The sequence below is a fragment of the Acinonyx jubatus genome, chromosome C2, assembly GCF_027475565.1.
Source record: "Acinonyx jubatus isolate Ajub_Pintada_27869175 chromosome C2, VMU_Ajub_asm_v1.0, whole genome shotgun sequence".
NCBI lineage: Eukaryota > Metazoa > Chordata > Mammalia > Carnivora > Felidae > Acinonyx > Acinonyx jubatus.
Genome location: NC_069384.1, coordinates 8,182,680 through 8,210,318, shown reverse-complemented (window position 1 = coordinate 8,210,318; position 27,639 = coordinate 8,182,680). Strand labels below are relative to the sequence as shown.

General features: G+C 45.2%; 1 protein-coding gene across 3 annotated transcripts in view; it reads right to left on the bottom strand.

Annotated features, from left to right (window-relative positions):
* Positions 1 to 27,639, bottom strand: part of VPS26C (VPS26 endosomal protein sorting factor C) — a 48,721-nt gene that overhangs the window by 10,480 nt on the left and 10,602 nt on the right. For 2 of the 3 annotated variants that reach the window (XM_027041618.2, XM_027041619.2), the window contains exons 2-5: positions 13,333 to 13,476; positions 12,023 to 12,172; positions 4,608 to 4,688; positions 1,145 to 1,219 (exon numbers count right to left, since the gene is read on the bottom strand). In XM_027041618.2, coding sequence (XP_026897419.2) covers positions 1,145 to 1,219; positions 4,608 to 4,688; positions 12,023 to 12,172; positions 13,333 to 13,476 — 450 coding nt within the window. The remainder of the gene's footprint in view (positions 1 to 1,144; positions 1,220 to 4,607; positions 4,689 to 12,022; positions 12,173 to 13,332; positions 13,477 to 27,639) is intronic. The other variant, XM_053220557.1, reaches the window with a different exon arrangement.

The following is a 27,639-nucleotide window of genomic DNA, read 5'->3' as shown; positions in this document are numbered from 1 at the left end:
GCAAAAAGAGAAACATTAAGGTACCATTAAGGTACACGCAGGACACGATGGAAGGAACAAAACAAACTCGTTCAAAGGATCTGGCTGGGTGCTCTTTACAAGATGCTCTTGGATCTACTCAGCCCCCCTCCCCTCTCCCGTTCTGTCACCTGGTTCTGTATTGTTCAGATTCCTAAGAAACACAAACCAGTTAAGAGCATGAGCGCCAACTGGGACACCACTGGGTAGTTCTCGGGCTGAACAGCCAAGGCCGGGGAGGGACCAGGGCAGTGAGATCCGGGCCGCGGCCGCAGCCTCAGCCCGTCACTACCACCTGCACTCCCTGCACGTGTCCAGTCACGTTCAAATCCCTGTGAGAGTACAAGCCAACCGGGCCATGGGGGTCCTGTCCCCTCCAGATGGTAAAGGGACTTTCTGAGAGGCACCTGAGGACGCACCCCTGCCTCCTCAGGGAGGCCAATAACCGCTCCTGTGCCCCAGGCCTCCCAGACTTGCCTTTAACCCAGATGACAGGGTCCGGACAGCAGAATGCGGGACGACAGCAGGGAAGAAGAGCCAGGCCCTCGGACAAGAGAGCAGGTGGCCAGCTAAGAAGTGAGGGGTGCAGGGGTGGTCGGGACTCAGGGAAAAGGGGCTCTGACTGCAGCACAATAGAACCGGGAGGAGAGGGGGGGACCATGGTGGGCATACAGGCTTCCGGAGCAGCCTCTGAAAAGCATTCTTCTTCCAAGTAGTTACCGAGTTTAAAAAGAAATCAAACCAGGGGCGCCTGAGTGGCTCAGTCAGTTAAGCGGCCGACTTCAGCTCAGGTCATGATCTCACAGTCTGTGAGGAGTTCGAGCCCCTAGTCGGGCTCTGTGCTGACAGCTTGGAGCCTGGAGCCCTGCTTTGGATTCTGTCTTTCTCTGCCCTTCCCCCCACTCACATTCACGCACGCACACGCACACACTCTCTAATACAAATAAACATTAAAAAAAAAAAAAAGAAGTCAAACGAAAAATCCAGGCTATTTTGGGTACAGAGATAATCAGAACGTTACTCTTGCTGATGACCTCATACCCAAAGAAGGAACCCTTGGTCAACGGTCTGCGGGGTCCATTCACCAAGAAAACATCTCTGGCTTTCAAGTGGGAAGTGCACGTACCTCTCGGACGTTCTGCAAGGTTTCGACAGTGATAGTGAAGTCCACAGGGCTCGGGGTCAGCTTCCCCTTCTGAGGCTAAAACAAGAGGTAAAACCAACATCAGCTGCTTGAAGGCCCAGGGTTCCACGGGTCCAACTTCCCTTTCTGTTTTTAAACAGATGAAAGGCAGCAGAATGGATCGGGGGGCGGGGGGGCGGGGGGGGGTGGAGCTGGCAGTGCGAGGCAGCTCACCTGGGTTCTACAAACACAGCTCTGCCGAAAGACAGCGTTGTGCTCTTTGTCACATTTCTTCATCCCCTGTGACTCAGTTTCCTCATCTGTAAAATGAGGGACCACTTTCTTAACCTATCAGGTCCCTTTCAGGTCCGGGAATTAAAAATCAGACCTAAGAACCAAGGGTAGTATTATTGGAAGGTATTCACGTTAAAGCTCTTAGAATAAGAGCTGATACCAAGTACCTCTGATGTGCTACTGACTGAGCGTGACGAGCCTACGGGGTGCTGTTACGGTCACTGGCCCCACTTCACAGACAAGGACAGTGAGGCACAGAGAACTCAGATGGTCTCAAGTGGCAGAACCGAGATTCAAACCCGGGTGGTCTGGCTCCAAGGCCGGCACTGTGAGCCACCCAGCCGTCCAAATGTCCACCGGGAGGATCACTCCCATTAAATAATCCTAAATGTTGCCATCGTCAGCCAAGCACGGTCACCTCCACGTCACACAGCTGCGGAACCCATCGGCACCGCCGAGCTTCATGAGGGCCTGCCTGGCGGATTCCGCTGCGGCGCTGGGATCCAAAGGCCACTGACACCCAGATGCCAGGAGCCAAAATGCCAAGTTTACTCATTTACCAAAGGCGTATTCTATGCAATATTCTTATTAATAGGTTCATGAACATAGTCTTTAGTGGATATATTCTTCCTCACGGCATTTAAAGGAGTATTTAACTTGTCGACTAGAGATCACAGCATGGTTTTATCCTTCTCATGAAATCGTTCGTAAAAAAGAACAGGATTATTTTTGTAGTTTTTTTTAAGATTTTATTTTTAAGATTTTAAGCCCCAACATGGGGCTCGAACTCACAACCCTGAGATCAAGAGCTGCACATTCCAGCAACTGTGCAAGCCAGGCACCCCAAAAACAGGGTTCTTTTTTTATTATTAGTTTTTTAATGTTTATTTATTTTTGAGAGAGACAGAGAGGTAGAGCATGAGCAGGGGAGGGGCAGAGAGAGAGGGAGACACAGAACCCGAAGCAGGCTCCAGGCTCTGAGCTGTCAGCACAGAGCCCGACGTGGGGCTCGAACCCACGAGCGGTGAGATCATGACCTGAGCCAAAGTCGGACGCTTAACCAACTGAGCCACAAGGCGCCCCCAAAAACACGGTCCTTGAAGGCTGGGTGTTGGTAAGCTGCCGGGAGCAGGGAGGAAGCCCCACACGGCCCTGCCACTGGTGCCCGCCCTGAGCTGACCTCTGACAGGGCCCTGCAGTCAGGAGCAGGCTGGGGGTCAGGGGTCAGGGAAGACCTGGCCTGGAGTGTGGCTCTGGGCAGGGAGCTGAATTTGGGTTTATTCTCCTTCACAAAGCTGGAGGTTCTTTTTGTTAAAGACATAAAAAGGGTATATGTCTCTTTTACGGAATAATCCACATTAAAGAAAAAAAATTATTTTTTGCTTCCCTGTGAAGACCTTTGATACAAAAAAGGAAAATACCTAAATCACATGACTTCCAAAAAAAAGAATATATTTTTAATATTTTATATAATATATTATCACTAAAAAATACTTAAACAATGATTATTAAAAATTTAATAAGGGGTTAATGATAAATGTTAGACGTCCTAAAAAAAATTACAAAAATGATGGAAATAAAGGACATCGGTGATTTTGCCAATCTTCTGCACGAGAGATTTAAGTCTTACATTTTTATGTAACCACTACTAAAAGACATCCATGGACATTTCATAACAGTACAAAAGAAATACAATTGCAAATTTTCCACAAAAGCAACGTGCCTCCCCGCGGAACTCTGTAGAAGCCCCCATTTACTAAGGCACGCGGCAGGGACCACGGGAAACGTGTGGGGTCCCCAGGACGCGGCGCCTTGCGCAATTACCTACAAAGGGAAGAGAGTCAGGGAAAGCTAGTGGCTTCTGCGTCTGTCCGGTTTGGTGCCGTCTTGACACGGCCCGCAGCCCCACAGAACCCGTTCGCTCACGGAGCACACGCACGGGCCTTACCCGACCCGGTGAGGCCCTCAGAAGCGGTGTTCCCGGGTCAGCCCGGGGACGGCCCAGGCAGACGTGCGCCGACACGTCCAGACCCCGTTCACCTGGGCGCCTCCAGGAACCCCAGTTTGGCCACCTCCGACTCCAAACTGCTCAGGATCAAATGAAAGGCAGATGCGCTGCAATCTGAGTCTAGGCGGCCATTGGCCTAGAGAAAGCAGGAGCCGGCCCTGACCTGGAGGTGTGAGCACACAGCCCAGGGAAGGGACGGACGACACGGCCTGCAGAGAGGCCGGGGAGACAAGGGAATCCAATGCTGTGGACATCCGTCACACGTGTCACACCTAGGGCGGACAGGGCCAGTCACCGTGAGGCTCTGCACGATGACCAAGGAACAGCACAGATGGGCTGCGGACTCTACCTTGAATTCACCCGGAATCGCCAACAGCCACAGGGGAGAGGGATCCAGTTCCCTCAGTCGGCACGTGAAAGGGAATTTTAAAGAATATGTTGTAAAACATTTTTTTAAATGAATAAATAAATAAATAAAATAAAGAATATGTTGTCACTGCAAAATAGTAACAGAAGGTGCTGGGAGAGGGGCGCCTGGGTGGCTCAGTCAGTTAAATGTCTGCCATTGGCTCAGGTTGTGATCTCATGGTTTGTGGGTTCGAGCCCCGGGTTGGGCTCTGTGCTGACAGCTCGGAGCCCAGAGCCCGCTTGGGATTCTGGGTCTCCCTCTCTCTCTCTGCCCCTCCCCCACTCATGGTCTATGTCTCTCAAGAATGAATAAAACATTTTAAAACATGTATTAAAAAAAAAAAAGGAAGCGTTGGGAGCAGCGACCCACCCTGACCCCGAAGGTCCCTGTGTGCTCTCGCTGGGCGTGCCAACAAGGTAAGGTCCTGACCATCCCTTGTCTGAGGCGGGCCACTGCCCTGGGTTGTGTGGCCGTCATGACCTTGAGGAAGGAAGAGATGCGTCCCTCGGAAACAGGCCTGCTGCTTGCTATGACAGAGGTGGGCCCCTGCCCGCTGTTTCTCAGCGGAGGCACGGCCCCCTGCAGGGTTCTGATCCTGCCGGAAGACACCAGGGTCCCTGTCTCCAACCCAGGAGTCTCTTCCCCAGCAGCCACGACACAGCACCAGGCTAACTTCTTGGCCTACAAACGGGGGAAAAGACCAGACGCTACGGGAGAGTCCCATCATGACGCGCAGAGCCCCAAACCCAGCTTACAGCGGAGTGAACGATGAATTCGCAGGTCTTCGTCACGTCCTTGGCCAACAGAGACCGCCTCATGTCACAGCGCAGGGTATACTGGAGGGCGAAATCGGACGAGAAAATGCCGTTTTAGTGTGGTCTGCTTCCACCTTGGAACTTTATCCAAAGACCCGAGAAAGCCAACTTTCAGGGAAACGTGGTCCAACTACTGTGTTATATGAACCTAATATACATAACTGGGGGAGCCAGTGCTCAAAGTAAAGGCATTTCTATAAAAAGACCAAAAGCAAAGACACACTTTCGGGTGATGCTGCGGCCGCCCCGTAGTTGACCCGCTGGTGCAAAGGCACAGAGTCTCACCTATAAGAGGCAGAGAGCGGAAAGAATGTGCACCTGGAAGCAAAAGCCACTTTAAATCCAGCTGTCTGTCTTAGCGTGTGAACCCTGACAAATAAGACAACCCGTCTGAGCTTTAAAGAGGAGGCATCTCTTTAAAATGGGGATATTAGTGCCTGCCTGCAGCAAGGGCCAAATGAGATAATGTGTGACACGCACGTAGTACAGGGTCTGGCACATAGCAGCTCTTAGTAAAGTGGCAGCTATTTTGTCCCAAGGATTAGAAAACACACAGGAAGGACAAGCAGCCCCAGGACAGCGTCTGGCATTTCACGAACTGCCCCTGAGAAGCGAGCTGCCCGTGGCACCGTGTGCACAGCACGGCGCCGGGTGACGGAGCAAGATGGGAGTCGGACCCTGCACCCAGGAGTTCCGGCTTTAGCGAAGAGAGGACTCTGCGGTGACGGTGCTGAAGGTCTAAGACTCCAGGGCTCCTCAAAACTAGCTCTCCACATTTCAATTAACTGTTTTAAGGTCTATTTATCTTTATTTTTTATTTATTTATTCTTTTAAATGTTTATTTATTTTTGAGACAGAGAGAGACAGAGCATGAACAGGGGAGGGTCAGAGAGAGAGGGAGACACAGAATCTGAAACAGGCTCCGGGCTCCGAGCTGTCAGCACAGAGCCCAATGCAGGGCTCGAACCCACAGACCGCGAGATCATGACCTGGGCTGAAGTCGGACGCTCAACCAACTGAGCCACCCAGGCGCCCCAGGTCTATTTATTTTTGAGAGAGACAGAGAGACAGAGTGTGAGCGGGGAAGGAGCAGAGAGAGAGAGAGAGAGGGAGACACGGAATCCGAAGCAGGCTCCAGGCTCCGAGCCGCCAGCAGAGCCCGATGCGGGGCTCGAACCCACAAACCGTGAGATCATGACCTGAGCCAAAGCCGGACGCTTAACCGACTGAGCCACCCAGGCACCCCTAGCTCTCCATATTTTAACCTTAAGAAGTAATAAAGAAGGGGAAATCTTTTAAAATGTTTATTTTGGAAAAGCCGACCATATGCAAAAGTAAAGAGGAGTATAAAGACGCCCCACGTATCCAGGAGCCAGCTTCCACAGGGGTCGATGCATGGCCGATCTTAACTGTTCTCCCTCTCAGCCGTTCCCCATCTGCCAATACACAGACATACCCTGAGTGCAAGGTGACGGGAACGGGTAAGGCAGGTGGCATCACGCTAGCTTTTAACCCGTGTTCAGTTTCTCTGCTGTGCCTGGGCTGTTTTTCTGAACCAGCCACTGCTCGTGTACCTCCTGCAAGACAGGCCCGGTTCTACCCAAGGGAGAGGGGGCCCCTCTGTGGGGCCGGTCCCTGAGCTAAGAGCTCTGACCTGGGACTGTTTCTTCACATGGTTCTTGTCTGTGGGTTGACACACTGGTAACAAATCTATAGCATGATCACTGTCTTCATGCTAATCTAAAAAAAAAATCACATAAACCCCATTGAAGAAAGTCAGCTACTGTTTTAATCATCCAGGAAAAACTTTAGAATTATGTTCAAAATATTTTATATAACTGGGACTACATGCATGGTTGAATCAAGAAGCTACATTATTATGAACGACCTGTCCATATTATACAAGGAGTTGCTATATATTTAAGGTGTTACTGGGATATTAAAACATTTTTAAAAATTTGTTTGTTTATTTCGGGAGAGAGAGAACATGAGCAGGGGAAGGGCAGAGAGAGGGAGAGAATCCCAAGCAGGCTCCACACTGTCAGTGCAGAGCCTGACACAGGGCTCAAACTCAAGAACTGTAAGATCATGGCCCGAGCGGAGACCAAGAGTTGGACGCTTAACCGGCTGAGCCACCCAGGCGCCCCTAAAACATTTTTCTAAAGAAACATCCCTTGTCTACAAAGATCTTTAGATATAGATATATAGATACAGATATAGATATAAATCTTTGTAGATCTTTATATAAAGATCTTTGTAGACAAGGGATGTATATATACGTGTGTACACACACACACACACACACACACACACACACACACACACACATTCTCTTTTGAGATTTCAATCTGGTCTCCCCAGCCAGACAAGCTCAGTGAGGCCTGGTACTGTTAGATCTGTATATGTGTGTGTGCACACAACATGTGTGTATGTGTGTAGTCTGTGTGTATGCACACACGTGTTTTGTCTTTCTCCTACACAGCCCACACACTGTCTAGCATGGGCGACATTTTGTTTGGACCTGCCTGGTCTCTTGCATTCTTTTCCCAGTGGGAACTTCCCCTTCCTCATTTTTAGTCTCAGGGCTTTGGCAGAGCTGACCTCCCATCAGCCTCCTGGAAGTGACCGGTAAGCCAGGCCTGCTACGGGGAAACAACTCTTTCTGCTGGGGTGCCAATCCAGTAGATCATACGCCAGCCACACGCTAGCAGCCAGCTCTGCCGCGGCCAGGGAAGAACCCAGCTGAGAATGAGGCCTGCACAGAAGACAACGGAGCCGGAGACCCAACTGGCCTCCCGCACTTCTGGCTCTGTGATCTGATACCTTTCTTAGGCGAAGTCAGCTTGAACTGGATTTCCATCACTCGCAAAGGAGTGAGAACAAGTGGCATCAACTTCTGGCCACGGAATGCTTTTAAGTATGAAGGCAATAATTCGTAACATGGGGCAGATGCTAACAAGCGAGGGTGGGGAGAAAGGCGGAGAAGAGGAACATGCTGAGTTTTGTTCCAGGAATTATGTTAATTCTTTTACATGCACCATCTCAGTTAATTCTAACAACTCCAATAGAACTGTTAGGATAATGCAAGGACGGCTACCAATACCTCATTTATATTCAATCATTCAACAAATACGGACTTAGGACCATTCCGTGTGCCAGGCACTGAGCTAACTAAGCACTTCATGCCAAGACCTCATTAATCCCCTAGGAGGAGGTCATGAAGGCTGTTCGGGGTCACAGAGGTGGGATATGAATTTACACCTGCCGGATGCCAAAACCCATGCTCTGAATCTTTACACAACACATAACTCAAGCCCAGATCTGTCTGCTGCGAAGCCCTCTGTCTTTTTGCTTTATCGCGCTCTTGCCCAATCGTGAAGAAATGGTCCAGGTGGTAGGAGTTTCCGCAGGCCAGAGGGGGTCAGGACGGTCAGACTGAGCAGGGCTCCAGAAGGAGGTCAAGACTGGATCTTCTATGACCGTCAGTAAACACAGAGCCAACAGGAAGAGGAAAGAAGACAGCCAACAGATTTGAAGCAGACTCCCAGAAAGGATATTCTGAACTTGACAAAGAATGACTGGCATCTGGACAAACTAATTTTGAATTGCGATTCAGACATGTTAGCACCGCTCTATGCTGTGTTATTATAGGACAAAACGTTGTTAGTATGGCCACATGAGTGGAACAGACATAATAAAACTTGCCTACGATTTACATACCTTTTAAAAGAAAAGGCGCACCAAGGACAACTAGGGAAAGCGGGCAGATTCTCGTATGCATGATCTAATCATGAAGGTGAGAACAGGCCTGAGAAGGAGACGGGCCAACACTGCTGAGCCTCCGTCTAAGGAGTCACAAGGAAACCCAGACCCTGCAAGCTGCGAATTTAATACTGGCTGCATCTTAAACCCTTTATTCTGTCTTATGGTTTTTACTGTTTTTACAATATGTTACTACAACACAATTCAAATTATAAGTGTAAAATGTCTTTGTGCCCACGTCATTTGAGAAAGAGGATGTTACTAGGTTTAATAACACTTTCTATCTAGTTTAACACCACCTTCTATCCAAAGTAAACCGCCCATGAATCTGCAGAGTAAGCGTGGTAAGCGATGGTGCAAAGGCCAGCCCTGTGACCTCAAGTGGTTACCGTGGACTCTGGGAGGCACTTGCTCTGCTAATAAAACAAGAAGGCTAGCAAAAGACCCATCTTTAGAAACCCAATGACTGAATCAACCGATCAATGAAAAGCAGATTTAAAAAACCCATAATCCTAGTTTCGCTCAAAAAGTATATTTTCAAGGGGCACCTGGCTGGCTCAGTCGGTGGAGCGTGTGATTCTTGGTCTCAGGGTTTTGAGTTTGAGCCCCGCTGTGGGCTCTGCACTGCTTGGGATTCTTTCTTTCTCTCTGCCCCTTCCCCACGCACTCTCTCATGCTCTCTCTCTCTCTCAAAAATAAATAAACATTTTTAAAAAATAAATTAAATTGGGGCGCCTAGGTGGCTCAGTAGGTTGAGCGTCCGTCCGACTTTGGCCCAGGTCATGATCTCGCGGTTCACGAGTTCAAGCCCTGCATCAGGCTCTGTGCTGACAGCTCAGAGCCAGGAGCCTGCTTCGGATTCTGGGTCTCCCTCTCTCTCTGCCCCTCCCCCGCTTATGTTCTGTCTCTCTCTCTCTCTCTCAAAAATAAACATTACAAAAATGTTTTTAATGAATTAAATAAAATCTTTTTTTTAAGTGTATTTTCTCAAAAGAAGCAATGACAAATTTGAATATGAATTGGGAATGAGATGGTATTTGAGAATTCCTGTTAATTTTGATAGGTGTGAAAATGTCAACTGTGATTCTGTAGGAGAATGTCCCTATTTTCCAGAGATGGACATTGAAGTGCCTCTAGATGAAGTGTCGAGATTCTGTAACTAACTTTGAAATGATTCGGGAAGGATACATACAGATGAAACAAAGGTGGCAAAATTCTAATGAATGTTGAATCTAGGTGATAAGCTCTTATAAATCTAAGGTTAGGATAAGAGGAAATCCCCTCATCTTTAGAAATCTGTGAGATATCTGGGGAGGTAGAGAATTCCAGGTTGTAGCATTCTGAAGTTAACCCTCAAGGGGTAAGATCTTAGGGCCAAAATAAAGGTTGGGTTGGGAGAGTATACACTTTACTAAAAGAATTCACCACATGTTAGCCCTCTAACGGCATTTTAAAGAATTTCCAACTTACATACAGCTACGCGGGACGTAAGTACACAAGTTTTTATGTACAGTTGACTCTTACGAACAATGGGGAGTTAGGGGCACCAGTCCAAAAACCCAGGTGTAACTTGTGACTTCCCAAAACCATCACTACTGAGAGCCTACTGTTGACCAAAAGCCTGAGTGATAACATTAACAGTGGATTAACACGTATTTTGTTAGGTTATATGTATCATATACTATATTCTTACAATAAAGTAAGCTAGAGAAAAGAAAATGTTATTAGGAAAATCAAGGAAGAGAAAACACATTTATAGCACTGGACTGTATGTACTGACAAAAATATCCACAAGTAAGTGGACCCGCACGGTTCAAACCCATGCCGTTAGATCCACATGCCCTTCCTGGCAACATCTGGAAAAGAATGAAATTTCCAATATGATTTTTTTAAGGTTTTATTATTATTATTTTTTTAATATTCTAGTTATTTCTGAGAGACAGAGCGCAAGCAGGGGAGGGGCAGAGAGAGAAGGAGACACAGGATCCGAAGCAGCCTCTGGGCTCTGAGCTGTTAGCACAGAGCTCGACACTGGGGCTCAAACCCACGAACCGTGAGATCGTGACCTGAGCCGAAGATGGATGCTTAACCCACTGAGCCACCCAGGCACCCTGAAAGATTTTATTTTGTTAAGTAATCTCTTCACCCAACGTAGGGCTTGAATCCACAACCCCGAGATCAAGAGTCACATGTTCCACCAACTAAGCCAGCCAGGCGGCCCTCCAATTTGATTTCCAACAATTAATCTTTTAACAAAAACAAAGAACATAGGAGGAAGTAAGAAGTATGCCACTGAAACTTGAACACTATTCTATTGGGTTTCTAATGAACATATGCTTATGTTATTAAAGAAACAGTATTAAAGAGCTACCATGTCAGGAAAGTGCGGTGATGCTGATTCTGGAAAGAGAACAAACATGATTTCCAAATAAACGTTTGAGATGGTCTCAGTCTTGCTAAAAAGGCATTTTGCATTTATGGTCTTATACAGTGAAAGTGCTCCCAGCCTAGAAAGCTGGCCAGAGGACTCATGTCTATGCAGGCAGGTTCCTTCCAATCTAGACGCTTCCCCACTGTTACAAGTACTTCCTACGGGCCTGTCCAAAGCCTTCAGTATACAGACTGCCTGAAACAGGTGCACCAATAACAAAGGACTAGATACAGTTTTTCTTTGTAGAAAGATACTCCGTGCAGCACAGTATGGCCAGGCTGCACGTGGTTCTTGTCTGCCCATCTTTTAAGCACTTCATGGAACTCACACGTAGACAGACCTTTAGTTAAAACTCTCAGGAGTGTCTTGAGGAACCGCATTTTTAAAGTGTTGCATTTTTAAAGTGTTACATTTGAGGCAGGGGAATGGGGACTTACCAAGACCGAATTATCGGCTAAAACTCAGTAAATCAAAAAACTTCCCAACTTGCTGCCCTCTTGCACGTACGTAAGACAAGATGGTTTTGTCTCATCCAGCAAGGGGAACCCTGCAGAGCTGGTATCACAAAAGTACCTTTCTTTCCACTGAATAAAGGAAAGGCTCTCTCGCTCGCTCTGAGTCATGACTCCAAACTGTGCCTGACACAATAGTGGCTGTGAAAGGCATCCTGAGCTAGCGGAGGTAGACAGGAAGTCATAAATTCACTTCCCCTCATTTACAAGGTTTGTTCACTAAAGAATACAAGCCTATGTTAGAGTAGTAGCCTTTGGATACCTAACAAAGAGATATTTATACGTAGAAAATAGACAATTAGTGCGGGTGCCAGAGAGACGTGAGGGCATATCTATCACCAAACAATAAAAGCACCCCTCGCCCGGTGTCCATGCGGCCTGAGTGGGGGCCAAAAGAAACAACGGAGTTTTTTCAAAGAAGCCGTGTAGCACGGGTCCTCTGGGATTTCTATCAAAACTAACGGCCGCACACAAACTGTGTTCTGCAAAGCAAAATGAGAAATCAAAATAGAATACACACAGGAGGTCTCGGCAACAACTGCAACATCAACTTCTTGGGTCTGTCTGTTAACTTTCAGTGAAAGAGACACGGAGCCGTTTTGCAGAGGAACAGCCGTGAAGGTAGCCCCACAGCGTTAGGAAGCGCTCACCTGAATGTTGACAAACACGCCGTGGTAAGTCTCGTACAGAACTTTGTTGCCCTTCACGTGCAGGGGAAATTCAAAAGGAATTTCTGTTTTGCCGCTGGGAAATTTTCCTGGCTTCACCATTTCGATGGTGCTATTGATAATCTGGATAGGCTGTAAAGAAAAAAAAAAAAACAACTCCATCTATCAACACGCACTTCTAGATGTACTTCCAAATTACTGTGTCCGTTAATGATCTCCTGAGAGCCGCAAGCCACGAGCCCTTGGGTGCCCCCCCTCCCGGTGTCCTGGGCCGCACAGCTCTGTATCTGCAGGTGAGCACACAGCTGGCTCAAGTCTCTGGCACAATAATGGTTCATTCACGGTACTGGATGCTTCGATGTTTGGGGCACATCTGAAGCGGTATTTCCTCTCCCCAAAAAGCTCAGTCAACTATCCTAACAAACCTCCTGCCTGGCACTCTGACCTTCAGAATGAAGAAGCAGGTGCAGCACAGTCAGGATGAGTGGCCAGGAGGGCCACCACCTGAACCGGGGCTTCTCACCAGCCGGCACCTGCCTCGGACACCAGCCTCCCGGGAACCTGCCCACCGCCCGCCCGGCCTCAGCCCTGCGTGCCTCTGCATCACACTGGGAACCTGCCTGAAGGCAGCCATCACACCGTAGTTAATGTGTTCCAAGCCCTGGGTTAGCATCACTCAGAAGATCTCCGACTTCTGAAGTGAGTCTCAAAGTGCTGCTGGAGGAAAGCAGGGAGACTGCGGAAGAGGGTGGGAAGGCCGGAATCTGAACGCGGGCAACAAGAGCCCTTCTCTCCTCTCACCTCCTTCCCTCTCAACACTGAGAGTTAACATGTCCTTCAGGAAACGGAAACTATAAGTACGGAAAAAGAGTTGATATTCCGGAACACAGACCTCTACCCAAAATGACAAAAAGGAAAGAATGGCCACTGCCCTACCTGCATCTTATCTGAATATCAAGTAACGGTTTTGTTTTGGGAAGGTGAGTGCCAGAGCCAAAGGCACAACGTCTCAGAAGGGCTCTGGTCTCTTGAAAGGCTGAATTTAGACCACTTATAGTTTTCCTCGTCCTATCTTCTAGGAATAAAAACAGACTTTCAATCGCAGGAGATATTCAGAATCAAAATATCGGAGTATTTTTTTCAGTTTGACTAGTAAGTATTAAAAGTATGACTATCACTGTACCTTACAAAACAACGACAGGTAACAACAATAAAGCCAAAAAGCAAGCAAAAAACCCCACAATTACGGGGATAATGGACTAAAAAAAGATGTGCAACCTGAGCATTCTTACCTTAACAGAATTATAGAAAGCTTCGAACACACCCACGCTCTTGGCGCTGAGCTGGAGGTTCACACTTCCTTCCACTGTCAGAGACACTCCCTGGTGCTGGATTGAATCCTTGCCAGATATGACCACCACGCCCGAGAGGACTTCCTAGGAAAGCAGAGACAGCCACCAAATTAACATTCCTTTGCATTCACCTTATTAGCCAAAATAGGTCTCCTTAAGGATTTGTTCAAAGATGCAGACATTCACTGAGCACTTATTACAGATCAGAGGCCTGGATGCTGGGATGGAGAAGGCACAGCCTCGGGTGGGGGCGCCGGACGGCCACGGATAACTACATGGACAATTAGCTGGGTGCACACTGCTGGGGAGCATGAGGGGGGGAGCGGGCGAGGGATCTCATGCGATCGCCCCCTTCCAGACACATCCGCACTCCCAGCTGGGGGAATCCCAACAAATGTCTGACTTCAAAAGGGCAAAGACAAGGGCCTGAGGCAAATGGCAGATTCACAATCATGTTACACATGAGCACGTATAATGACTTCTTCAGAAAGAATACGATCAAGTAAGACCCTTTTCTTTGGGTTCTTTCCCGATTATGCTAAAACGACTACACATTTTCAAATGCGTAATTTAACACAACTTCTTGTTAAATGGCGCTCTCTCTGCCCAGGAAGCCTCACTGAGGGGGGGGTCTCGAGCCTGTCCACACAACACGTGAGTGCAACCCAGCCTTTCACTACAGGTCTTCCCCAGTCTCTCCACGTCCAGGTTCACTCTGTGGACATTCGAGCCCAGAATTCTCTGGATCATAAATCATTTGAGAACGATTTCACAACAGATCGTGTATTCATTTGCCTGAAGATAATTACTGAGCAACAGAATATGGACATTATACTCTCGGCTGGATGGCAGTTTCTTCCTGTTGCCATTGAACTCGACAGTCTCAATTTGCTATGGGGGTTTTGGGTGGAAAAGGAAGTTGAGATTAAATAGCATCCACCCGAGCGGAAAGAGAATCCACAATAAATTCAAACAATGTGTTTCTGAAATGACCTTCAGAAACAGCATGCGTCTGTCAAGCGGTGATATGATGGCAGAAAACTGGGGGCAACAACACAAAAAAAGGAAAACAGCAAAATTAAAACGGGCCCACAGATCAAAACATTAAAAACCATCTGTCCTATTGATGTTGAAACCTCTCCATCTCCTCTAGTCATCCAGTGAAAACCCTTTGACCAAGTTCTCATGGTATATGGAACTTGGGGAGCAGGGAATACTCTATGTCCCTTAAATATGCTAAGTATTTTGTTTTTGTTTCCTACTCCCCCATAAAAAGTACGTAGGCAAATTTAAATGAAAACTCCTCTGAAATAATTTAACTTTTAAATTTAATTAAAATTGGGGCGCCTGGGTGGCTCAGTCAGTTAAGCGTCAGACTTCAGCTCAGGTCACGATCTCACGGTCCATGAGTTCGAGCCCTGCGTCGGGCTCTGGGCTGATGGCTCACAGCCTGGAGCCTGCTTCCGATTCTGTGTCTCTCTCTCTCTCTGACCCTCCCCCGTTCATGCTCTGTCTCTCTCTGTCTCAAAAATAAATAAACATTAAAAAAAATCTTATTAAATTTAATTAAAATTAATTCTACTAGTTCTTGTACAACCCATATTAAACAGAAATCTAATTTTTAGAAGTTTAAATTCACTAGTATATTTTTAAAAATCTACTTGACTAGTGTATCCAAGAAATAAAATGAGCCAAAACAATTGCATGAACTTTATCACCTAATGCAACACAGTCATGCCTGGGACAGGTCTGCTCCTATCTAATCACAACATTTTCAGTTAATCTCACAGGAGCAGGGTCTGTCTGGGCTGACCACTGGTTGGCATATTATAATCAGTAGCACCTTTCCTTCCCTAATCCCTATGGCATAAGAAGGAAAAAGAAGCAAAGTACCTTGGAAGTAAGCAGAGTAAATAATTTATGACCCAAGGGACTCTTTTGTCATTCGCTGATTTAATTCAGAAAGAACGCAGTAGAGAGAATACAAAATTAATATAATAGTAGATAAGTTAGGAGTTCCTATGATATACGGGTCTGTTCAATCCCTGCCAATAAAAGAAGGATATAGAATTTGTCCAAGTGTAGGGGCGCCTGGGTGGCTCAGTTGGTTAAGCATCGGGTTCCTGACTTCGGCTCAGGTCATGATCTCACTGTTAGTGGGTTTGAGCCCCCTGTCAAGCTCCGTGCTGACCGCAAGGAGCCTGCTTGAGATTCTCTCCTCTCTCTCCCCCTCCCTGACCTCATCTCTCAGCCCTCCCCCTCAATCACTTCACTCCAATCCTCCCTCACTGGCCCCCCTGCTAGCCCTTTAGGTGCCTGCAAATTCCAACTTCAGGGCATTTGCACATGTCCTTCCCCCCCCCCCCACCCCCCAACCTGGATGTTCCTCCTGCACATACCCACACGGCTTGTGACAGAAATCCTCTCCTTGACCAAACTCTACTCAGCTTCTCTTGAGCTCTTTTTCAACGAGGCCTCAACTTCTGGACTCCCGTGTTCATCTCTGCAATGTCTGACTGTAGCAAGAATTCTGCTAATTGCTTTAGCCACCCCCCATATCTGATCACCCTTGCTCAGGTTCCTCACCCGGGGCCCTCGGCCCAACACATGAGACCCCGTCAACCTGGCCTGCCTTCAGCAAGAGTCCCATTAGATTGGTTTAGCCAGAATCCCCACTTGGACTCAGTCCCCGTGTCTCTTCCTCCCCACCCCCACTCCTTACCTACACCGTGCTCAGAATTGAGCCTGTTCTCTCCCCTGCGCCCACCACAGAAGACCTCCTTGAAAAAGCTTGCCCGACCATCTTTAACAAGTGTCATGGATCGTTTTTCTTCAACACTCACTCGCTCATCTCTATGAAGTCATCATGCAAATGGCCCCATTTAGTGAGGCCCTCGCAGACCGTGCCGTCCAAAACCGCCCTCTCCCCAACAGTCAGCCCCACCTCAACTCCACTCTGGGGCACATGTCACCTCCTAAAATACACACAAGTACATCAAAAGATGCTCAATGTCACTCGTCATCAGGGAGGTACAAATCAGAACCACAATGAGATACCACCTCGTGCCCGTCAGAATGGCTAACATTGACAACTCAGGAAACAACAGATGTTGGAGAGGATGTGGAGAAAGGGGAACCCTCTTGCACTGCTGGTGGGAATGCAAACTGGTGCAGCCACTTTGGAAAACAGTGTGGAGGTTCCTCAAAAAATTAAAAATAGAATGACCCTATGACCCAGCAATTACACTACTAGGAATGTATCCAAAGGATACAAAAATGCTGTTTCAAAGGGGGCACCTGCACTCCCATGTTTATAGCAGGGCTATCAACAATAGCCAAATTATGGGAAAAGCCCAAATGTCCATCAACTGATGAATGGATAAAGAAGATGTGGTGTATATATGTATATGCACACACTTACAATGGAATACTGCTCCGAGGTCAAAAAGAATGAAATCTTCCCATTTGCAATAATGTAGATGGAACTAGAGGGTATGACGCTAAGATAAGTCAATCAGGCAGAGAAACACAAATATCGTAGGATTTCACTCATATGTGGAATTTAAGAAACACAATAGATGAACATAGGGGAAGGGAAGGAAAAATAAGATAAAAACAGAGAGGGAGGCAAATCATAAGAGACTCTTAAACACAGAGAACAAACAGGGGTTGCTAGACGGGAGGTGGGTGGGGGGTGGGCTAAAGGGAGCATGAGTTAAACGGGCGACAGGCATTAAGGAAGGCACCTGTTGGGACGAGCACAGGGTGTCGTATGTAAGCGATGAATCACTGGGTTCTACTCCTGAACCAGTACTACACTGTATGTTAACTAACTCGAATTTAAATCAAAAATCAATCAATTAATCAATCAATAAAATACACATAAGTAATTCTCTCTTATTTATTATCTGTACTCCTGGAACATAAACTCCACAAGGGCAGAGTGATTGCAACCACAAGCCCTCGATCCATATTCATTATTCAATATTCATAAATGACCATTCACCAGGAAAAACAGTATCATCAAGCAGATGAACACTGTGAAGATGCATTTCACCATGAACTTTTTAAACTGCTTCTATAAAGGATGGGCACAAAACAGAGCTGTAAGAGCTCAGGGAAAATGACATGATGAGGCCACAGAAAGAGATAAAGGTAGAAGAAAAACTCAGAAAAGAAGTGGAAGGAAAAAACCAAAAACACCACAGAAAAGGGGGTGAAGCTGAAAAGGGCAAAAAGTACATGCAGGGCAGAAATAAGAAAATTCAAATTAAATAAAAATTTAAGAATTAAAAAGAATCACAAAAACAATGACAAATAGGACAGACTATGAGGAACATCCAACAGGTGCATAACAAAGTTCCCAAATGAGAAAACTGAAAGAATGGAACAGAACACATAGTCACTGATCAATTTTAAAATACTGAGAGGGAAAATGAATCAGGAATGGTCAGAAAAAGGACAAAGTACAGTAAAATTATTCTAAACCGAAAAAGAAAATCCTTTAGGAGTCAGGCAGAAAGATTAAGTCACTCACAAGAGGGGAGGAAACAGACTCTCCAGAGCAAGACACAAAACGAAGGTACAGCAAAATGCCTGACACAGTGCTCAAAGAACAAAGTGATCCTAGAATTTTATACCCACTTCAACAGTCACTCCAGTAGAAAAGGGTTTTAAATGTGCAGAAACAAATAAACCCCAGGGAACTCTGTATGAAAATCCTCCTTGAGGAATTTACTACACTGCAAATTATATGCACCTGTGGGATGGCTAGAAAAACCGTGTCAAAAAAAACCCACTTGTGGGGCACTTGGTTGGCTCAGTGGAGCGTGTGACTCTTGGTCTTGGGGTTGCAGGTTTGAGCCCCACACTGGGTGCAGAGATTCCTTAAAAATAAAATCTTTAAAAAAACAAAACAAACATGTGAAGATTCAATCCATTCAACTCTAACGACGAGATACGCGATGATGACGGTAGAAGAATGCAAAATACCTGACAGTGTAGAAGTGACTTAAGTGACACTAGTTGGGGAAGGAAGGGAGAGACAATGCAGCAGGTGGCATAATGTCCATGGTTTTCCTGACTCTCACAGCGGGGACTTACAAATACTCCAATAAAGCCATGCTCTCCAGTATGGTATCCACTAGCCACATGTAGCTATTTAAATTCAAATTTATATAGGTTAATAACAAATAAAATTTAAAGTTCAGCCCCACAGTCGTCCTAGCCACACGTTCAAGTGCTTAAAAGCCACTTTATGGCCAGTTGCTGTCATAACGTACAGGACATGCACGTCGCTGGGGAGAGTTCTATTAGACAGTGAGGATCTAAAGTTAACACATCAAACCATACAGTACAAACTTAACAAAGGTAGATGCCAGTAGAGTTAATATTTGTAAATAACTAGGACCAGTTGGTAGAAGAGAAAGGAAGAAGGAAAGAGGGAATACAGTCATCTCATCACCGTTCACAAGAGGGAATTATAAATAACGTCTAAAACATAGCAGATGTGGGGCACAATAAAAAGTTGTAAGGGTAACAACTATAACAAATAAAACTCCAAAGTATTAGAAAATCAACACAAAGCAAAGAAAATAAGAGAGGAAGAAGTTTTAAAAGGTACTTAACCATCCCCTCGAGTGACAACAAAGCAGCAGTGACAGAACTAATGCCAAACATATGTCGCATTAATAAATGGGCTAAATTAACGTCTATTAAAAACAGACATACAGATTATATCTTAAAGCAAAACCCAATTTTATGGTGTATGACAGAGAAGCACCTAAAAGAAGAAGAAAGGATAAGCAAAGGACTGTGAGGCAAAAGCGAAGAAATAAATCACGGGCTGTAATCTTCACATCAGACAAGGGTGAGTCCAGAGAAGGAAGGGCTGAAGCGGAAGGGCGCTGTACCACCCAAGGCAGTGCCACTCACAGCGACTACCTGTGGCAGTACTCGCTGCAGATCAAATAACACAGCATCGAAACGCAGTGCAAGAACCACAGGGGAAACAAGGACAAATTGAGGGAAACACGTTAGTTGTGGGAGGTGTTCATTTACCCCCTTGGCTCATGACGGATAAAAGGACAAAGAGAAGAAAGGCTATAAAGGACCTACGTTACGTGTCAATGAGGTACGACTGATCGGTACATGTGGAACTCTACCCCCTGGAAACTGACATACACACTTAATATCCGTGGTTCCTTTACAAAAATTGACCAAGCTGGCCCATAAGTAAGTTCAACTGTTGTTTTTTTTAGGGGGGGAAAAAAAACAAATGACTATCAAGAAAAAAAAAAAGCACAAATTTGCAAAATAAGAGGGAAGTATCAGAGATACAGAGGTTATTAAAAGAATAATAGGAGAACACATTATTCAACTGCATGTAAGTAAATCTGAAAAGTTGATAAAGTCAATTATCATTCTAGAAAATACAATTAACCTAAACAAAGGAGCCATGAAACCGAATCAGTCACCTTAGAAAAAGTACAGAAAGGTATAAATAAACCCCTGCTCAAAGCGCCAGGCCCAGAGAAATTCATAGACCACTCCCAAAATATATGAAAAGCAGAAATTTCTGATATTAAACTACTCCCAAACAGATAAAAGGTATATAAAATATTAGCAAATATAATCCAGGAGCAACTTAAAGGAATATCACATCATAATCAAGTGAGATTTAGTCCAGGAATGAATGGATAGCTCGATTATTGAGAAAAATTATTAATACAGCGCATTAATAGCTCTCCAGAGAAAAATACAGTCGTCTGCATAGATGCACAAAAGTCACTTGCTAAAATCTAATACCCGTCCTCGATAAAATTCTTAGTAACATTAGAAGGATACTTCCTTAACATGACAAAATAGATCTACTTTTCCCAAAAGCCAGCCTCAGCCTTGATGGGAAATGAGATACACTGCCTTTAAATCAAGAATAAAACAAAGATCAGGGCACCTGGGCGGCTCAGTCGGTTAAGCGACCAACTTCGGCTCAGGTCATGATCTCATGGGTTCATGAGTTCAAGCCCCACGTCAGGCTCTGTGCAGACAGCTCGGAGCTTGGAGCCTGCTTCAGATTCTGTGTCTCCCTCTCTCTCTGACCCTCCCCTGCTCATACTCTGTCTCTCTCTCTAAAAAATTTAAAAAATTTAAAAAAAGATGAACACTGTCACCACTATTATTGTACTACAATTACTAGTTAACATAATGAAACTAGACAAATAGTATGAAAATTGAAAAGTAGAAAGTAAAATGGTCATTATCTGCAGATAATATGATTGCATGCCTAAAAGAACCCAAGAGAATTCACTGAAAATTATCAACATGAAGAAAATTTCAGGAAGACAGTTGGGTAGAAAATTAATGCAGAGAAATTAATAAGGCATCCTGTATAAAACAACCACCAATGAGAAGACATGGCTGGAAGTAAAGACTGTATTTCCAAAAGCAACAAAAAGTTAAAATATTATATGGGAAGCTTTTTTTTTTTTTAATGTTTATTTATTTTTGAGAGAGTCAGAGACAGAGCGTGAGTGGGGGAAGGGCAAAGAGGGCGAGACACAGAACTCAAACTCATGAACTGCGAGATAATGACCTTGGCCGAAGTCAGATGCTTAATTGAGCCGTCCAGTTGGGCCACCCAGGTGCCCCCAAAAGTTAAAACGTTATAAATTAACTTAACAGGAAATGTCCAAAACACAGATAAGACAAAAACTTAAAACAGCTGAGGGCACAAAATAAATGAAAAGCCATACCATACTTATGAACACGAAGTTTTAACACCCTAAGTGTGTCTACTTTCCCAAAGTTAAGTCTATAAAGGCAACAGAATCCTAAAGAAAATAATTCTCTTTTGGGGGGGTTTGGTGGGGTGAGACAGACCAGACAAGCTGATTCAAAAATTCTTTTTTTTTTTAAAGCTTATTTATTTAGTTTGAGAGAGAGAGAGAGAGAGAGAGAGAGAGAGAGAGAGAATGTGCATGCAAGTGGGAGTGAGGCAGAGAGAGGGAGAGAGAATCCCAAGCAGGCTACATGCCAAAGGCACAGAGCCTGACACAGGACTCCATCCCATGAACCATGACCATGACCTGAGCCAAAACCAAGAATCAGAAGCCCAACCAACTGAGTCACCCAGGTGCTGCTGATTTGAAGATTCTTATGGAATAGTCAATAAATGTTGAAAAGAAGGAGACTAGCCCCATGAGATGTCACATCACCACAATTATTCACAACTTGAGGTGCAGGGCATGTACAGGCTGAAAGGTCAACAGAAGGAAATAGACGAGTTCAGAAATAGACACAGATAGTAGGGGAATTTAACAGATAATAAAGGTAAGCGTTTTAAATCCAGAGGAAAAGATGGAAAAGTCACCTAATGATACTGGAAAACTGGCCTCAGACCTGGAAAAAAAATTAAGCTGGAGCCATACTGTAAACCTTTGTTCACAGAAAAGTTCACAACACATCAAAGACTTAAAGGTAAAAACAGAAACAACCAAAATGTTGGAAGAAACCATCCAGGATGACTTTTATCATATCAAAGTGGGGAAGGCCTTTCTAAGAATGACTCAAAATTCTGAATAAATATGACTACAGATACAACCTAAAGTTTGTTTCATAAAAGTGATTATGAGCAAATCATTTACATAAATGATAAACCTGGGAAATAATGCAACTCCATGTAAAAGGCAAAGGGCTGATGATTTCTCTAATACTTTAAGAACTCCTAAAAAATAAATGGAAAAGATAAACAACAGAAAAATTAAAATATGGGCAAACGATGGGACACCTGGGTGGCCCAGTCGGTTAAGTGTCTGACTTTGGGTCAGATCAGGATCTCGCAGTTCGTGGGTTCAAACCCTGCATCGGGCTCTGGAGCCTGCTTCAGATTCTATGTCTCCCTCTCTCTCTGCCCCTCCCCCACTCGCACTCTGTCTCTCATTCTCTCTTTCAAAAATAAACAAACATCAAAAAATATTTTAAATATGGGCAAATGATAGGAACAAAGAGTTCACAGAAAAAGAAGGCTATCTATTCCACACCCATGAAAATACGCTCAATCTCAACAGTAATAGGAGAAATAATAAAACTATCCTAAGTACCATTTTCCACCATTTTCCATCAGATTACTAAAGATCAAAATATTTTCCACCATTTTCCATCAGATTACTAAAGATCAAAATATTTTCCACCATTTTCCATCAGATTACTAAAGATCAAAATATTTTATTGTGTTGTGTTAAGGGAGGCAGCAATGGGTACTCTCAGATGTTGGGGTGGGTGGAGTCTGGAGTACCATGACCTCATAAGGAACATCTGGCAATACCAAAGACATTTCACTAACACCCGGGCTGGCAATTCCTAGCTAGGAATTTTCCTGAGATATACCAGCACAGGTGAAATGACTCAGGAACACGGTTACTCACTACAACACTGTTTGTAATAACAAGAGGCTGTAAACAACCTAAATTCCAACAATAGGAAAATGGTGGTTTTCCCCTTAAAATCCCTTGGAAATCGTTCACATTAGTATATACATGGTTATTATTTTTTTTTAAGGATGCATATTGCACCATTGTGAAAAAAAAAGGGGGGAGAGAAAGGCCATATGTATGATTTACTTATATATGCATAGAATCTCTTTGGTAGGAATCACAAGAAATAGATAGCTTTTGGTTGCCCCATGGAGAGGACCTTGATGGATGGTGAGGGGTAGATGCGTCCATCCTGGAACTCATGAATTTTCAACCATGTGAACTGATTAACTATTAACGTAATAAATCAATTTTAAAGTAAGATCAATCCTAGAATGGGTGGCCTCTGGACGTAAATGTACAAAGACTCTAAGTTCTTTAAATTCTGATAACCTGCTCGCCTTGGGAAAAGATCTGAAGACTGTACGCTAGAAAGTCACAGCTGGATTATCTCTTGCTTTGGACTTGAACACAACTGCCAGAGAGGCAAAGGCCTCTTACTTGATGCCTCAGCCATTCTCTCTCCAGTATCTTTCCGTTCTGATGGTCCCAGAGGAGCCGGCACTGTTCCCAAGAGACCTCTGTGTATCCAAACAAGTCCCTCCTTCCTAATGCTGCAGCACTACTCAGAACCACCCTGGGATTCTCACACCACATTTGGTCTAGAGATCTTGCACAACGATAATGGGCTGTCCTTTCATTTACCAACGAGAGAATCAAATGCACAGCAAAATCGTAAGGTAAATCGGCGAGCCAGGTGGGAAAATGCAAGTTAGACAATTAATCGTGAAGACAATTGCTGAAACACTACTCTTTCTTAGTAGCACTCAAAGACCCACTCTGTTTGGAAAACAGAAATCAGAAACATTAGGGAGATTTCAATTTGTGAGGTACCCCCATTTCCACTATTCTGTATCACAACTGTTTTCCATCTTGTCTGAAAAGCAGAAGAATCACCAGATAGGTCACCACATAGTCAGTAATGGCCAGTATCATGTGGTGTTTACTGTAGTTCTAGAAAGGAGAATTTAAGAGACTGTACCGTCTCCGATCTGTCATTAAAACCTATAATGCTACTTAACCCCATTTATAGGTGAAATGAAAGATTATGTCCACACAAAAATCTGTACGCAAATGTTTCTAGTAGCTTTATTCCAATCACCCAAATGTCCTTCAACAGGTGGATGGCTGAACAAACAGTGGTACATCTATACCTGGGAAGACACCTCAGCAATAAAAAGGAACAAACTATTGATACAACAATTTGAATGAATCTCAAAGGCATTATGCTACACGATAAGGCCAGATTCAAAAGGCTACATATCGTGTAATCAAAATTAGGCCACTTACAAGATATTCTGGAACAGGGCAACCATAGGGGACTGAAACGGACCAGAGTTTGCCAGTGGCTGGGGTGGGGATGGGGGGGTTGAGGGGGGAGAAGAGGTTGACTACAGAGGACACAGGGAGTTTCAGGGAGTGACAGAATTGTTCCAGGTCTTTTTTTTTTTTTTTTTGAGAGAGAGAGAAAAAGAGCACATGCATGCAACCCAGGAGAAAGGCAGAGAGAGAGAGGGAGAGAGAATCCCAAGCAGGCTTCACATGGTCAGCACGGAGCCTGATGTGGGGCTTGATCCCACGAACCATGAGATCATGACCTGAGCTGAAATCAAGAGTTGGACACTCAACCAACTGAGCCACCCAGGTGTCCTTGCTCCAGATCTTGACTGTGGTGGTGGTTACCGTCTCAAAAGAACTCTTCGCTGAAGAGTGATCTATTGTATGTGATAACCTCAATTAAGAAACCCACAGAGATCATTAAGTAGAGACGGAAATACAGCCATACTACTTTCTCTCGTTTTTTTTTTAATATATGAAATTTATTGTCAAATTGGTTTCCATACAACACCCAGTGGTCATCCCAAAAGATGCCCTCTTCCATACATGTTACTTTCTCGACAACAGAGTCACAGTCTGAAAGTGATTAATATTTAAAGATTTTTTTTAATATTTATTTATTGAGAGAGAACATGAGCAGGGGAGGGGCAGAGAGAGGAGAGAGAGAATCCCAAGCAGACCCTGCAGTGTCAGCACAGAGCCGAATGCAGGGCTCGAACTCACAAACCACGAGACCATGACCTGAGCCAAAATCAAGAGTCAGACGCTTAACCGGCTGAGCCACCAAGGCACCCCTGAAAGTGATTAATATTTAAGTAAAAATCGATGAAAATCAATCAGTTCACTGACAACAGAACGGTAACAAAATACTGAGATACTAACTTGTTTGGCTTACATTCACATATGTATTGCCAAAATAGCAGAAATAATATCATTATGTATTGAACAAACATTTTTGGTATGCCTTCTAGGAGTCAGACACTGTTCCAGGTACCAGGGACAGGGCAGGGGACAAAAGAGACAAAGTCCCTCTCTCAAGGCTTGCATTTTAGTACCGCATTCTGATGCTGTACTGCTACGGTGAAAGACAGCAGGTTTCTTCCGTACTTCTAGGTATAGAAGTACAGGTGTAGATACTAAGTAAAATGCGCTGACAAACTCATGGCAGTTGTCCGAGGGAGACATCTCTGAAATTTCCAGTTCCCAAACTTTCTTGAGTCTGGAAAAGAAACCTGAGCCACTGAGTAAAAGTTCCGGAAGGGGCAAAATAAGATTGCCGACACTAGTCACAAAAAGTGAAACCTTCTCGAGTCTTCAGGACAGGAGTGTCACCTTAGAATCCCGGCGAGCTGTGTGGTTTCAGGGGTTGGATACTACGTATTAGCAAAGTGATGACTTAATAGAGATGACTGGGTTTCAGATTTCAAGAACAGTACAACTCACGGAAACTTGGGAACACTGACATTTGTCTGCAACTACTGGCATAAGGGAACATAAAGACTCCAGACTACAAACCAAGAGCTTCAGAGAGCTCCCGTCACAGAAGGCTGGGAGCTGGCCTGATGATACGCCAAAGCAATGACCGAGGAATACAGCGAGCTGGCCAAAGAAAACGCTTTGAACAGCCAGCCCGCTTACATAATGAACTCCAACAAGCCACCAAACTGAATCCCAGGCAGAGGGAACTCTCATAGGAATGAGAACAGTACATCAACAACGTACACATCAACAGTGTATCATCAACAGTGTAGCATGAGTCCAAGGCAGAGCCCGGGCCCGGGAGCAGAGGGTGAGAGGTGAGGGGAGCAGGGCCCACAGGCGGGAGCGGAGCCAGAGAGCCCAGGGCCGACCGATCGCGCTTCCCAACGCAGCAGCAGCCTCTGCTCCAGGCGGCCCAGTGGCTCCCGGGCACCCTGCCCAAAGAGACTGTCTGCCACAGCGGGAGGCTGCGAGTGTCACGGGCTAATTCTCGGGCGCTTACGGGGCAGTGAAGGAGGGGGACAGGGAATGTTACTTCTCATCTGATACTCCTTCCTCTTCCTTACATTTTCTTAGCAAGGGAAAACATAGATTTTTTTAAATTTATAAAATAGAATTTTTTTTGAAAGATCTGAAACGCATGGCCAAATTAACACCACCAGATCTTTTTTCAATAAAAAAAAAAAAAGTGGCTTTTTTTTTCCTGATTATTATTGAAGGGAGGAATTTCTGTCCTTCTATCCCTTACTTTTCCACTGATGGGACTTCTGTTCCTTTCCTAAAGATGATGACTCGGGTTTTAGAGTAATGGTCTTAAACGATCTTTTCTGAGAAGCAGAGGAAGGGCCAATTTTTGGCTGACATCGTGCCAGGTGTGTGACAGAAAACCACAAGCATAGAGAAGCACATCAGCATAGAGGGCGGGGTGCTGGGGATGAACGGAGCCCAGCCATCATTAGAAAGCCCGTGTGCCAATGTCACACACCGTGAGAACCTGCCCGACAGCCAGGAGGACAGCTGGTGGGAGCCCACAGTTTCTCAGAGGCAAGCCCTTTCAGAGCATCAGCATCCGGGGTCAGGAGAGCATGACCAGGTTCAGGTTCCCAGCAAGAATCAAAGGCTCTACTGACAATCTCACACAGCTCTTCCCACGGCAAGCTTAATCACCCACCGGTAAGGAGAACAACGGTGAAGGTGGCCAGGCCCCACGGGCTTCTGCTGGGACTACTGGCCCAAGAACCCCAGGGGAGCGGGTTGTCAAGGAGGAAACTGGCAGAAGACTCACCAGCAAGGGTGGGTCTGGAATCTCGTGTAGAGTAGGAAGGTACCTCTTTTATTATTATTCTTTAAATACTCCAGTGAATGAAAGCAAAATGCTTTAAGCCTGGTTGCACCCACTGCATTATATGTGAAAGTTAATAGAGCTTTCAAGTTCTGCTTAAGACAAAATAAAATGGGATGATACAAAACTTCAACTTTGTTGGCTGTGGCCAGTCATTACATCATACAACCAGTACCTTTCAAGCTGCGAAACGCTGAGCCCCAGGCCTATGCAGACGCCTCAGCAGCCACTTTGGGATCTGAGGATGAGTCAGGGAAGCCAGGGGAAACCTCCTCAAAGAGAAAAGCTCTGATTTTATATGCTTATAAAACATATACTTACAAAAATTGGTATGTTAGAGTTCTATATAAGATTTAATTTAACATAAGAGGTTCAAGGCTTAAATTTGGGTGGGGGGGGGGGAATCTTCATTCTAAACGATGTTGTTCATTTTCTTGAGCTGTTTATAAGGAAACACTCCCTTTAGTTTTGGGGATGAAACGGGATATATATCTTCCATCACCTCAAGAAAGGCACCGTGGCTCTGAGCCTGAATTTTCTTCTACCTACGAGTAA